At 38.3% G+C, this 15,076-nt stretch overlaps 1 protein-coding gene across 1 annotated transcript; it reads right to left on the bottom strand.

Annotated features, from left to right (window-relative positions):
- Positions 1-9,969: 9,969 nt before the first annotated feature.
- On the bottom strand, positions 9,970-13,016 carry LOC140161765 (alpha-(1,3)-fucosyltransferase C-like). Its single transcript, XM_072185063.1, has 3 exons — positions 12,057-13,016; positions 11,593-11,718; positions 9,970-11,097 (listed from the first exon to the last, which is right to left on the bottom strand). Exons 1-3 carry the CDS (start codon positions 12,729-12,731, stop codon positions 9,970-9,972), a joined length of 1,929 nt encoding a protein of 642 aa, XP_072041164.1. The 5' UTR covers positions 12,732-13,016.
- Between the last annotated feature and the right edge of the window lie 2,060 nt (positions 13,017-15,076).

The raw sequence follows: 15,076 nt of genomic DNA, 5'->3' as shown, positions 1-15,076 counted from the left end.
AATTTTGTGCTACTTATTCCAGGGATTTCATTACACTTTATAGTCCGTAGGCCTGTATACTTTCCTCGGAGCAGTAAAGTAAAATCAAATTTTGTGATTTTCTCAAAAACTGCTCATTTTTGCAGGAATCTATTATGCTAGTTGGATCCCTTGCCTCAATTCCTTTCTGAAAAAATGTATATACTTTGATATAGCTTTGTATCTTATTATTTAGAGGAAGAATGAAAAACAATAATCTAAATTACTGCTTCGGAGAAGGCTAACGGACTATAGCACGTTCGTTGTACATTTTCGTGTGACTTATCACCTATAACACAGCCGAATTTAATATTAATTCAAATTATAAAGGAATACTAGGGCCTATATATAGTTGTAGTGTTATACAATAATGCATGTGATGATGGTGATTATATTCATTAAATATTCCATGTCATTAACTTCTGCTTCGTCTTTGACCTTCATTTTGGTCTCTAGTTTATATCATCTATAATAAATAACGAGTTGCAAAACTTTTCGTGATAAAAACTCGAACGGTGGTGATGCAACTGCAATTTCACTTTGCGTGAGATTATACTACCTTGGCGTGAGACCGTGAGAAAGTGACCCAATGCGTGAGAATCACGGCCAATGCGTGAGAGTTGACAGCCCTGTTTGCAAACCTAATCATTCACCGAGTTACGCTGCATATTCACCTCATTTTTTTCAATCTTATTGATTAAAGTCTAAAAATGAGCAAAAATACCTTTAAAATGACCACAAATAGTTCTACCATCAGTATTCCTATCCGTAAATAGTACCTCTAAGCCGTAAATAGTATTTGCAATGTCCCGGATGAGCCGTAAATAGTACATCCAAGCCGTAAATATTATACAAATATATACTGCCATGAGAGGTTCTGGTTAAAACTATGGGCCCGAGGTGAGATCAATAATACTATTTTCCTGAGGGGCGCAGCCCCGAAGGAAAATAGTATCAATTGATCTCAACGAGGGACCATAGTTTTAACCAGAACTTCGAATAAAGGCAGTATATATTTGTTTTATATACTTCATTAATATGTTCTTTGTTCATTGATTGGTTAAAAGAAAATTATTTGACGTTTTGACTCTCCAGCTTCTATCCTGAGTGAACAGTACTCTATTATTAGGTAAAATAGATGGAAACAAGGCAGACGATATGCATGACAAGAATATGTTTAATGGCGGATGTTAGTCTCGTTACTATGCGTAATGAACGTTGGGGGTGCTATACAAACAGTGTGCACGTACATAATACTACATCTCCCCCTTAAGTATGAAACTGTGCATTTAAGTGTTCTTGTAAAAGTTCTCAATGAGAAGTTATTAAATACAGATTTTATACTCCATTGAACCGAGTATGATTGTTTCTTTCACTTGAGTGTCCTTCTCCTTTCAATGTTCATAACTTGTCCATTTCTGATTTAAGTGTCCTTTGCACAATGTCCTTTTTGAAAGCACTTCTTGTTCTTGCTTAACTATTTAAAACACATGCACAACTGAAACTTTGCAACTTCTTTTTTGCAAACTTTTGTAAACAACAAAGTAGAAATAGATAAAGTCCAATGCTTTTTGGCTTTTAACGATTCAAACTTTCTACCTACTGAACATTAAAAATGCTTTGGGCACTAAATTAGGTCAACTTTGTTTTGCCCAATTGAAAAGTCCATAGTTTCTTTTTCTGAAACTTAACTTGAACAAACTTGATTGTCTTTAGTTTCTTTTTCTGAAACTTTTAACTTCAACAAACTCCAAAAGGTAAACTTGATTGTCTTTAGTTTCTTTTTCTGAAACTTTTAACTTCAACAAACTTCAAAGGGTAAACTTGATTGTCTTTTAACGCACAAAGTCACTGTATTTTGGATTTGGCTTTACTACTCTGCCACTGCGAGTCTTCATCTGAGTAACTGGTTCTGGCATAGCTTGCGACGAACTGTTGTTGCTGGTTGAAGACGCTGGGACTGTTGTAGCTGTCTGAAGCTTGCTGGTTGGAGGAGCTGGGACTTGTGGCTGTTGAACTTGGCTGATACCGATGATTGGTGCTTGTCTTTGGTTGTTCTTGCTGTGTACTGACAGCTGTGTCTTTAGGTTGTGCGATGGACACCAGTGCTGATCTGTTACGGCGCACTGTGCCTTGCATAGTTTTTACTAGGTAAGATCTTGGCTCAGACCTTCGCTCTATTATCTGTCCATAACGTTTTTGGTCTCTCAGCCAAACATTGTCACCCGGCTGAAGAGTTGGCAACTCTCTAGCGTTGTGTCTGTTGTTAAAGTTACGTTGCTGATTGTCTCTGTACATTTCTTCCTTCTCGCGAACCTTCTGAAGATCTTGTTGAGATCTTGGTTGCAGTGTTGACGGGAGCACTGGAAGCTGCGTACGAAGTCTGCGGCCCATTAACAACTCGCTAGGGGACAGGCCATTCTGTAGTGGGGTTGATCTGTAGCTGAGCAGTGCTAAGTAAGGGTCACTGTTCTTTTTCAAGAGTCCTTTAATGGTGCGAACTGCTCTCTCAGCCTCACCGTTGGCTTGTGGGTATAGTGGACTACTGGTTGTGTGTGCGAATCCGTAAGTTGTTGCAAACTTGCGGAATATGTCTGGGCTAAACTGTGGACCATTGTCCGAAACCAAAAGATCTGGGATACCGTGTTGCGCAAAAAGCTCTTTGAGCGCTATTATGGTGCTTTCTGAAGTTTCGTCTTTGAGCTTTTTTATTTCAATCCATCGCGAATAATAATCAACGACGATAACATATGTTTGACCTTGGTAATGGAAAAGGTCGCTACCCAGACGCTGCCAAGGTCTGTCAGGGAGTGAGGAGGGCATGAGTGGTTCTTTAATTTCTGGTCTATGTATAGCACACGTGGTACACTTTATCACCATCTCTTCGATGGTTTTAGACATTCCCGGCCACCACACAGAAGTACGGGCACGAGAGCGACACTTACTCACACCAAGATGCCCCTGATGTATGCAAGTCAAAGTGTCAAGCATCATGGACCTTGGAATCACAATACGATCGTCATAGAGTAAAAGATCATCAATAACTGCCAAATGAGCTCTGTTTTCCCAATATTGGCGTAACAGAGGCAAGTGAGGCATATATGCTGGCCATCCAGTGGAGCAGTATTCACGGATCTTCATGCATTCCTCATCACCTTTCTGAGCGTTGATTAGTTGCTGGAGACGCTGCTCGCTTGCTGGTAGAGTATTAAACACATTCTCTGCGAAAGCTTCAACTTCAGCAATCAGTGTATTGTCAGCATCTGATGGTCTTCCTGTTGGTGCACGTGAGAGTGAATCCGCAATGATCTGCTGCTTTCCAGGTACGTACTGGACTCTGGGGCTGAATCGCATCATCCTAAGTCGGAAGCGCTGTATGCGTGGTGGCATTTTGGCAAGTTCCTTTGAACTCAGGAGTGGTACTAGTGGTTTGTGGTCAGTCTCGAGTGTGAAGTCTAACCCAAGGACGTAGTCTGAAAACTTCTCACAGGCCCATGTTGCTGCGAGAGTTTCTTTCTCGATTACTGCATACCGTTGCTCCGTCTCACTTAAGGTTCGGGAAGCATAACACACTGGACGGCGTTTACCATCGTCTTGTATTTGCAGGAGTACTGCACCGATTCCTGTTGCAGATGCATCTGCTGCAACAATGGTTGGACGCTGTGCGTCATAATGTGCAAGAACCTTGGTAGACACCAGAATGTCTTTCACTTTTTGGAATGATCTTTGCTGATCTTGTCCCCAGTACCAGGCTGTGTCCTTACGTAGTAACTGTCTCATTGTTCAGTGATCTCTGCTAATGCTGGAATGAACTTTCCCAGTTGATTCACCATCCCCATGAATCTCTGAAGTTCAGTTAGGTTGGTTGGGACTGGAAACTCAGCAATTGCATGAGTTTTCTCAGAGTCTGCATGAAGTCCTGAAGAGTCTATTATGTGGCCTAAGAACCGGATAGACTGTTTGTTGAACTCACACTTGTTGTTGAGTGTCAGCCCAGCTGTTTCTAAGCGTTGCAACACTGTACGTACCTGTTTGTTGTGTTCTTGCTGTGTTGCACTGTGTATCAAAATGTCGTCCATGTGACAGATGACTCCGTCTAGCCCTTCAAGGATATCCGACATCATCCGTTGGAAAATTTCTGGAGCACTACTGATTCCAAACGGAAGTCTATTGAAACAATACCGACCGAACGGTGTGATGAAAGTTGTAAGAAGGTGAGATTCCGCATCTAGGGGAATTTGCCAAAAGCCGCTATTGGCGTCCAATTTGGTGAAGAATTTGCTTCTACTCTGTCCCAGTTTGGCGAGTGAAGCATCAACAGACTCCATAGGGTGGATTTCCCGTTTTACGCTTTTGTTAAGCGCGGTAAGATCAACACACACCCGAACAGCACCACTTGATTTTGGGACACACACCATCCCGGAGCACCACTCCGTTGGTGTATTTACTGGTGAAATCACCTCTTGTTTTACCATATTTCCAATCTCCGTTTTTACTTTTTGGAGTAATGGATGTGGGACCTTCCTTGGTGTGTATAGGCAGACAGGTTTGCTGTTTTCACTAAGAGAGACATGGTATGTATACTTATCCTGGACTTTCCCAAGACCTTGGAAGAGGTTTGGAAATTCTTCCTGAAAGTTTGATGACTCCGAACCAATTTCATTGACACGTGCAATTAAGCCCAACAGATGACAGGCCTTCCTGCCTAGCAGGGAACATTCCTGATTTTTCAACACATACACTTCTTCAGTAAGCTTATTACTGCCATACTGTAGGGTAGCGGTGAACTTACCAACAATTGGAAGTTTCATACGGCTAGGCCCGTAGAGTATTTTAGAAGTGTGTACAAGTTTCATTTGTCTAACCCAAGGCAAGTGATTACCGACAACAGTGACTTTGGCACCAGAATCCAGTTTAAAGTGTGTACTATTGTTATATACCATAACATCCTCAGACCAATATTGATCCTCGTCCTCAGTGGACTGATCACATCTATCCCAAATTTCACCAAGGAAGGGAGTGTCGGTATCACTATCCGACGGTATATCCTCAATGACCTCATAGAAATCATGGAAATCCAGATCATCAATTTCCCGGACATAAGCACTTGTGTTGCCCCCACGACATACTGCTGAGTAATGGCCAGGTTTGCTACATTTGTTGCATATTACATTTTTGGCTGGGCAATCACGCCTGTTGTGGCGTTCCTTGCCACACCACTGACACCCTGACCCTATCCCTGACTGACTGGGATTTTGGAATTTGGACCTATATCTACTATGTGACTGCGAGGAAGTTCCTGAATTTGGTTTATTTTGAGTTGCATTCGCAGCAGCAGGGTATCCCTTTTTGGGTGGGTGCGGCGTGCCGCACCCACCCTGTATTCTCTGACTATTGACCTACTTTTTCACATGCCGCAGTGTTGAGAAAATATTCGTGCCGGTTATATCCCAAACACCCACAGAGGTGATAGTTTACGGCGAGTTTAGTAATTATTACTTGATTTTGATATGTAAGTAATACGATAAAGTCGTCATAGGCAGTAATGTGTTTGTATTAAAAGAAATAACAAAAATAATTATTTAAGTAATAGAAATACTATTTGGAAATTGCAGCAAGATTTGCCGATGTTTTTATTTGAACAGTACCAGTTCACCAGTTTTCCTAGTTTTCCTAATCTTTGGGCTAAATTAATAGCATCGTGAAGGTCATATATATCATTTTATACTGACAGCTTCGGCATGTACTTAAATACAGCTTGTATGTGCATTGTGTTCAGTGTGTACATAGGCTATTTACTTTTCAAATCTTTGATGCTTGTATAAGGTATTATAGACAAATTATTAGAATGCATGTGCACCAGTAGAAATGGCCCAGGTTGAATAAAATAAATAAACATATGAATGAATATTTTATTCCCTGGATTATTTTTGTTGGTACAAAATAATGATATAGTTTGACGCTTTGAAATACAGTTATGTTAATCATAATAAAGTTACAAAGTTAAAAAAATAAGATCGAAATATTGTAAAATCACACATTTCCCCTCATAAGTTGCAATACAACATATTGAGGAAATTGATATGACAGATTTTAAACTTTGATATGGAAAGATACCCCAGCCCTGTTGTCTCACCAGAGCAGATGAGCAGAAGTCTTTCTATCTGATGATAAAGAAAAAAAAACACTCTAGGTATGATTACGAAAATGTTTTAAATAACTATTATCTACAAAAGTTTTATAACCATGTTTTATATAAAATGTTAACATAAAACGTCTTGTGTTATGATGTGAAGGGTTAATATAAAAACAGGGAAAATCTGTTCCAACTGACCAGCAGAGAACAAAGGATAAGCAATAGATAGATTAAAATCAGGGAAAATATGACACAACCTCCAATGGGGGAATAACAAACGTATAAACGTATAAAGTTAAAAACTCTTTTAACTTTGTTTATACGTTTTGTGTTATTCCCCCATTGGAAATCGATGTTGTGTCATATTTTCCTGTTTTTAATTGTGAACTTGACTTACTCATTCTTTCATTTCTCTTGACAATTTTTCATTTGCCCACCCTATTCCTTTTAAAGGAATTTTTATTACGGACATGCACGGGCTTGCTTGCATGCTTTACATAATTTATCGTAGCAGCGCTCGAGCTTGTTGCAGCTCCACGGATCAGATCTTTATTTTGCTTTCGTGACTCAAATTGTCTACAAATCTGAACAGCTTGATCTAAAGTGAGTTTTGCTTTGCCTTGCAAACGGTCAGAAAGAGCATCACTCGCTACTCCCGCTACAATTCTGTCTCTTATTAGTTCTTCTTTCAAGCCACCGTACTCACAAAATTCTGCTAACTTGTACAGATCTTGTATGAATGTATCGACAGGTTCATGTTCTGATTGTCTCCGGGTGTTAAATTTTGCCCGTTCGATCAACAACAGTGTTCCTTCGAACTTGATAGTATTGATCCAAGGCTGTAACCACCTCCTTATACGATGATTTTTCTTCATCAATGTCCTTTAAAGTGGCCAGTATATCATCTGCCACATCGCCCATAGAGTATAGCAAAGTGCTAACTTGTTCTCGTTCGAGTTTGTTTGCCAGACCTGATGCATGTCTATACCTTTCGAAACGCCGTAGCCACTTAGTCCAAAGATCGGACTGTTTTGGCCCTGTAGCACCCTCAAATCGCTCTGGCAGAGGTAGATTTGGGCTGGTAGTGTCGGCTGGATTTCCGTCCGGTTGTGGCATGATGATAATGGGTCGAAATAACCGCTGCCACCATCTATTATTAGGTAAAATAGATGGAAACAAGGCAGACGATATGCATGACAAGAATATGTTTAATGGCGGATGTTAGTCTCGTTACTATGCGTAATGAACGTTGGGGGTGCTATACAAACAGTGTGCACGTACATAATACTACAAGCACGACCAATTTAAGCACAACCTATTATTTTGCCCTTCAAAAAATCGAATAGGCTAAAATCGGGCTAACCAATTACAGCAGCGCGAAATCACGCTATGGCAGTTTCGCGTGCGTGAACTGTCCGTCGCACCGAATGCGGGCACGCGGAAGGCATGGTCAAAAGTACTATTTACGGCTTGGAGGTACTATTTACGGCTCATCCGGGACATTGAAAATACTATTTACGGCTTAGAGGTACTATTTACGGATAGGAGTACTGATGGTAGAACTATTTTTGGTCATGTGATCCACTTTTAACCAATCAATGAACAAGAATATATTAATGAAGTATATAATTTCGTATAGTTTGGTAATGTTTTATACATGTTCAGGGGCCAAAACAAATCTTTCACAACCTTTCATGATGTTTTCACCCTGGAACATGTATTAAACATTATAAAACCCTAAGAAACTATACGTAACTTTAGTGTATACATGTTGAGGGGCCAAGTGGACTTACGATCTTCTTGCGCTCAGGTCTTCACATCTTGTTACTTATACTGAGTCTATGCATTTCACGCAACTTGACGCAAGATCAATACACCAAGGGGTTCGCTCAATATTCCGATGTGCATGATTATAAGGGCTGTCATACCAATTCAGAGCCATGAGGCTTCTTTATTTGGTATATGTGGATCGGATCCTGTCATTCTGTTTTATTCTATTTGTAGACACTGATCATCGAACGTTGCTGAATGCATTGAAACAAAGAGCCGATTCTGCTGGTAAGTTTGACAATCATTCTTTAGCTGGGTTTTAACAATAATTATGATTTTACAATGGTTGTAAACATAAGTCTGTGTTATTCCCTTCTATTGTGAAAAAATGCTATTTCATACAGACTGAGTAGGTTATCCCAAAAAGGATACATAGTCGAAAATGAATCTTATTTTGAAATGGTGCAACAAAACGATGTAACTTTTCAGATGTTATTTTATTTATCACTTCTGTAAGTGTCTGTTAAGTTTCCACAATCGTATCTTAAAGGGATATTTCGTGACCCACAGCCTCACCCCCCCCAACACCCCCCACACCCCCCCCACACCCCACACACTTTTCTCAAAAAGGTTGAGATTTTTACCACTGGAAACCTCGGACAGTATAATGTTTACTATTAATGTCTAGTTCAAGTGGTTTTTGGCAGATATTCATGGGCGCCTTTTAAAGAAAAAGCTTTAAAAAGGCTTATGAAAACAGTACGAAAACGCTTAAATAGTGCCCACAATATGTAGACCATTTTAGATTTGCAAATTGGGATCCCAAAAATTGGGCATGTGTAAAGGGACGGCAAGCGATTTTTGGCCCCGGGGTTTATAAATACTGCACAGCCACTTAATACATGACTTATGTCCTCATTCATAATCCCCGATGTTGTAAACATATGTTTTTGCTCATTTTGAACCCATACATTGTACCCTGACCTCGACCCCTGCAACAAATCTAGTAACTCCCAGAAGAGAATGACTGTCCTATATACTCTTGCTAAATGTTTAGGCCCCTACATTGATTTTTATTGTTACGTAATATTTTTAAACCTTTTTTTATTATTAGGGTGCATATGCTCATAATAGTTTGACCTACCTATGACAAATCGGTCTGGAGATATTAGCTGTATAGTGTCTTACACCCTCTGATATTCATGTATCAGGATGTCAACCGTATGTATCTAACTTAATCTAAGATAGTATGTCAACCCTGTGTGAAACGGCACTCAAGAATAAGAACATGTCTGAGTCACAATATCGTATTTGTGTGTCTGATTAACTACATTATATTGGCGACGAGTGAACGGATTCAAGATAACAAATATCAACAATGGCAACTTTCAATATTCCAGCACCTGCACAGCTGGATATGACAGCAACTAACCTTGCCGTAAGTTGGCTAAAATTCAAACAACGCTATGAAAACTTTGCACTAGCCACTGGTTGTATCAGCCAACCAGATGAAACACAAGTAGCTACACTTCTTTCAGTAATTGGACAGGAAGCAGTAGACACTTATAATACATTTGCATGGGCCAACGTCGGTGATGACAAGAAGATTGCCCCAGTATTAGCCAAATTTGAAGCGTTCTGCTCACCAAAGAAGAACGTAGTGTACGAGCGTTACATATTTAACTCGCGAATGCGCAAGGAAGGTGAGTCCATCGACTCATTTGCCACAAATCTTAAACTGTTATCTGACACTTGTGAGTTTGGTGCACTGAAGGAATCCCTGATCATGGATAGAATCATCCTTGTTGGGTTACGCGATACGCGTACATGAAGCAACGTCTAATGAACATTGACAAATTAACATTTGTACGGGGAGCTTGCTATCTACTGAAGATACCTTTATAAGGACACGTTGCTTTCTACTGAAGATAACTATACGAGAACTTAATCAAATTAAGGCGCATTTCAGTCATGGCTTTTAAACTTGTGTATACACATTTCAACATGTTATGTATCAAGTGTATCAGCGTGATTTCAGATAAAAGTCATTCAATCCACGGAGTCCATTTCTTAAAACTTTTCATCAGCATTTTGTGGTCAAATTGTTGCATGATGGGTTCTCTACAAGAATTGAACCATTTAGACTCCGACACAGTCTTTAACTCTTTGGAGTGTTCTTCCGGCTTTAAATATTTCAGCAAATCACAGAAGCGAGATGGCTGTAATTCTCGATAATTCACAGTCACTCTACCTACGTTTTTCCATTTGAAAAATTGATTATAAAGATCATCATTCTGATTTAAAAGTTCCAAATAGTCCGCGAGTTCTTTAGGACTTTTAAAATCGCTGAGATGAATAAAAGAATCAGGTGGCGCGAATTGATCCACGTTACTTTTAGGCGCACCATACACAATTGGGACAACATCATTCATAAGGCTCATGACCCAGAATTTCTCGGTGATGTAATCTCGACATTCGGAGTTTTCAAAGGCAAGATAGAACTTGTACGTTGACATGAGGTTAATGCATCGCTGTGATAATCTTGGCAGGCAATTTAGTGGTCCACATTTCCCGTATAAATCCACTTTGATATAACTAGTCAAACGATTAATATAATCCATTCTCGGCCAGAAAACTTCTTTATTACAATTGCTTCCCATCCACGCTACCAATCCGGTTTTGTTTAAACTCCGTTTTTTATGATTTCCAAATTTCTGTCCATCATAATGTTTACCATATGGTTCATAAAAGGCATAAGGCATACTGATGTTTGAGTCTCTCATGTAAGTCATGTCGACATGATAACGTAATTTACCAATGTCAGTCACCCATTTATGTACTCTAATCGGACTCTCCATACTGTAAAACACCATCAACTGTCCAGGAGACGGCTCATAATTGACTAAGTCTCGCATTATTTCACGCGTAAGAGAGAAGGGACTTAGTCCATAAACCACAACATCTTTACCATGAAAATCTACAACTTCATCAACAAGAGATAAAGTGATGTTGGTATCTTGTTTGGAGCAGTAATGAGAACATAGTCTGGTGTCGCCGCCATTTTGAAAGCATCTCAATAATGGAGTCAGTTCGATCCACGTGCTTAGAATGTTGATGTCTCCTAAAATTGCGATCTCCTTGGTGACTTTTGTTTGTAATGCCTCTTGGTGATTCTGTTTTAAAATGCATAAAAAGTTTTTGTTAATAAAATAATTATGTGTGACATTTTAGTAATTATGAATTTGTGGAAGTACGAATTCCAAAACTCTGAATGGGAATTACTTAGTAATGATTGGATACCACGAGACCACCAGGATTTGAACCTGAGACCTTCTAGACATGCATGGTTCTGAAAGCCTTAAAGAACCTTTTTTATGTCTTCTATGTGGAACTTTTTAGAAAAAAAGTTCTTTAAACGGAAAGAACCCTTTTTGATTCTTTAAGGGGTTTCGTAACCTTTTGTAGAACCATTCGTGGCCTTTATAGAAAAGTCCGTTGCAACACCGTTGGGGGGATATCCATAAGACAGATTTTAGAACTTTTTTCATAGTGTGGGTTCTTTACAAAACTGAGGTAGGAATTGACAGGAAATTTTGGTTTTGTTCTCTTTAAGATAATTCATCCCAAGAAAAAGAATATTTTTTTCCTAATCTTTCTATCAAACCAACCTTTTGGTCCCGTTCTTCTGTTATCGATGTCTTTTTACGAATTGATAGCAGTGTAATCAGACCCACAATCGTGATAATGAACACACATGTGGCCCTCTTCAAACTTAACCGTACCATCTGTATATCCTAAAAGAGAAAAAGACCAAGATTGTGCCAATAATCCTTAAAGACGAGCACCAGGGAGATTTGATTAAATTAAAGTCGAAATATCGAGGGATGAGAACCAGAAAGCCTTAACTCACGATGACCAGCTCTCAATAAATGAGCATAAAGTTGACAAAGTTCCTTTCTGAGATATTCTAGATTGGAAATTCTTATTTTATACCTTTTAAAATCATACCAAACCTGTAAGGATTGCTCCTTGCTTTGGTCTTCAAAAATCAATGTTTTCTCGATCTCCAGAATTTCTTTGATTTTCTCTTGAATTGTGTCATGTTTAATGGACTGTATCTGCGATAATTCACAGTCACTCTACCTACGTTTTTCCATTTGAAAAATTGATTATAAAGATCATCATTCTGATTTAAAAGTTCCAAATAGTCCGCGAGTTCTTTAGGACTTTTAAAATCGCTGAGATGAATAAAAGAATCAGGTGGCGCGAATTGATCCACGTTACTTTTAGGCGCACCATACACAATTGGGACAACATCATTCATAAGGCTCATGACCCAGAATTTCTCGGTGATGTAATCTCGACATTCGGAGTTTTCAAAGGCAAGATAGAACTTGTACGTTGACATGAGGTTAATGCATCGCTGTGATAATCTTGGCAGGCAATTTAGTGGTCCACATTTCCCGTATAAATCCACTTTGATATAACTAGTCAAACGATTAATATAATCCATTCTCGGCCAGAAAACTTCTTTATTACAATTGCTTCCCATCCACGCTACCAATCCGGTTTTGTTTAAACTCCGTTTTTTATGATTTCCAAATTTCTGTCCATCATAATGTTTACCATATGGTTCATAAAAGGCATAAGGCATACTGATGTTTGAGTCTCTCATGTAAGTCATGTCGACATGATAACGTAATTTACCAATGTCAGTCACCCATTTATGTACTCTAATCGGACTCTCCATACTGTAAAACACCATCAACTGTCCAGGAGACGGCTCATAATTGACTAAGTCTCGCATTATTTCACGCGTAAGAGAGAAGGGACTTAGTCCATAAACCACAACATCTTTACCATGAAAATCTACAACTTCATCAACAAGAGATAAAGTGATGTTGGTATCTTGTTTGGAGCAGTAATGAGAACATAGTCTGGTGTCGCCGCCATTTTGAAAGCATCTCAATAATGGAGTCAGTTCGATCCACGTGCTTAGAATGTTGATGTCTCCTAAAATTGCGATCTCCTTGGTGACTTTTGTTTGTAATGCCTCTTGGTGATTCTGTTTTAAAATGCATAAAAAGTTTTTGTTAATAAAATAATTATGTGTGACATTTTAGTAATTATGAATTTGTGGAAGTACGAATTCCAAAACTCTGAATGGGAATTACTTAGTAATGATTGGATACCACGAGACCACCAGGATTTGAACCTGAGACCTTCTAGACATGCATGGTTCTGAAAGCCTTAAAGAACCTTTTTTATGTCTTCTATGTGGAACTTTTAGAAAAAAGTTCTTTAAACGGAAAGAACCCTTTTTGATTCTTTAAGGGGTTTCGTAACCTTTTGTAGAACCATTCGTGGCCTTTATAGAAAAGTCCGTTGCAACACCGTTGGGGGATATCCATAAGACAGATTTTAGAACTTTTTTCATAGTGTGGGTTCTTTACAAAACTGAGGTAGGAATTGACAGGAAATTTTGGTTTTGTTCTCTTTAAGATAATTCATCCCAAGAAAAAGAATATTTTTTTCCTAATCTTTCTATCAAACCAACCTTTTGGTCCCGTTCTTCTGTTATCGATGTCTTTTTACGAATTGATAGCAGTGTAATCAGACCCACAATCGTGATAATGAACACACATGTGGCCCTCTTCAAACTTAACCGTACCATCTGTATATCCTAAAAGAGAAAAAGACCAAGATTGTGCCAATAATCCTTAAAGACGAGCACCAGGGAGACTTGATTAAATTAAAGTCGAAATATCGAGGGATGAGAACCAGAAAGCCTTAACTCACGATGACCAGCTCTCAATAAATGAGCATAAAGTTGACAAAGTTCCTTTCTGAGATATTCTAGATTGGAAATTCTTATTTTATACCTTTTAAAATCATACCAAACCTGTAAGGATTGCTCCTTGCTTTGGTCTTCAAAAATCAATGTTTTCTCGATCTCCAGAATTTCTTTGATTTTCTCTTGAATTGTGTCATGTTTAATGGACTGTATCTGCAATGGTTTGGCGACATAATGATCATTTGGTGAGATCAGGTCAGCGAGTTATAAAGGCTTTCTGGCTCTCAGCCCTCGATGTATTATGTACATATGTCTCAAATCACAAATATTTTTTATCAAATAAGTGCAAGTAGGTTAAATATGACAATTGAAAATTTTAGACAAATGATAAATAGATCTTAGCTTTATAGGATAGGCCTCTTTAATGATTTCATATTGTTTGTAAACAAAGGTAGGAAAACAAGACAGAAAATTGTTTGCTTGAAAATATCATTTTTTCTGGACATGTTTTTGAAATTAAAAAAAAGACGAAATGGCTTGAGAACAAAATAAAATGCGCGACGTACCAGAAATAAAGTGGATTGTTTTTAACCATATATATTTTATTATGTTTTCTTTTATCTGTGCCTTGGAACTTAGAGGTTGATTTACATAATATGCATGCCTAGTCTTGGGGTGTGATATTAATTCATGTATACTGGTAGTTAAGGGCTGGGGTATGAACGTTTGGACAGTATTTATTTTGGGACATGCGAGCACATCAGACGTATCGAATTGCATTCTGAATACGAAGAATGTCATTCTGATATCAAATAATTTTGATTTTTGAAATTCGCAATGTAATACACATTTTATGGCAAATCATTAAAATTGATATTTTTGATATTTAACAGTACTTGAAGTAAACTTTATAAATCTGATGATTTATACTTAAAGTGTATGTAGGTGGGATGAAAAGCCGACGATCAATTGAAAATGTTGACCTTTCGTATTGAAGATATGGATTTTTTTCCCAAAACACCAAAAAAAATTAGGTCTTTTGGGAAAAAATCCATATCTTCAACATGAAAGGTCAAAATTTTCAATTGACCGTCGGCTTTTCCTCCCTGCTACATACACTTTAAGAATATATCATTAGATTTATATAATTTACTTCGAGGACTGTTATATATCAAAAATTTGAAAAATATCAAATTTTTATAATTTGTCATAAAATTTGTATTATATTGTGATTTTCAAAAATGAAAATTATTTGATATCAGAAAGACATGCTTCGTATTCAGAATGCAATTCGATAGGTCTGAGGTGCTCTCATGTCCCACAAAAATACTGTCGAAACGCAATAAACGCTCATTTTG

Source organism: Amphiura filiformis, chromosome 10 (assembly GCF_039555335.1).
Source record: "Amphiura filiformis chromosome 10, Afil_fr2py, whole genome shotgun sequence".
NCBI lineage: Eukaryota > Metazoa > Echinodermata > Ophiuroidea > Amphilepidida > Amphiuridae > Amphiura > Amphiura filiformis.
Note: the sequence above shows the minus strand (reverse complement) of the source record. Positions and strands in the feature narration are given on the sequence as shown.

What these genes read in the sequence shown, in the direction of transcription:
- LOC140161765 (XM_072185063.1), bottom strand. Translation starts at nt 12,731, where the DNA reads ATGCGAGACTTAGTCAATTATGAGCCGTCTCCTGGACAGTTGATGGTG. An exon ending in AAAACGTAGGTAGAGTGACT is followed by an intron (nt 11,719 to 12,056) that starts GTGAATTATCGC and finishes TTTCTCTTTTAG; the next exon opens with GATATACAGATGGTACGGTT. An exon ending in CAGAAGAACGGGACCAAAAG is followed by an intron (nt 11,098 to 11,592) that starts GTTGGTTTGATA and finishes ATTTTAAAACAG; the next exon opens with AATCACCAAGAGGCATTACA.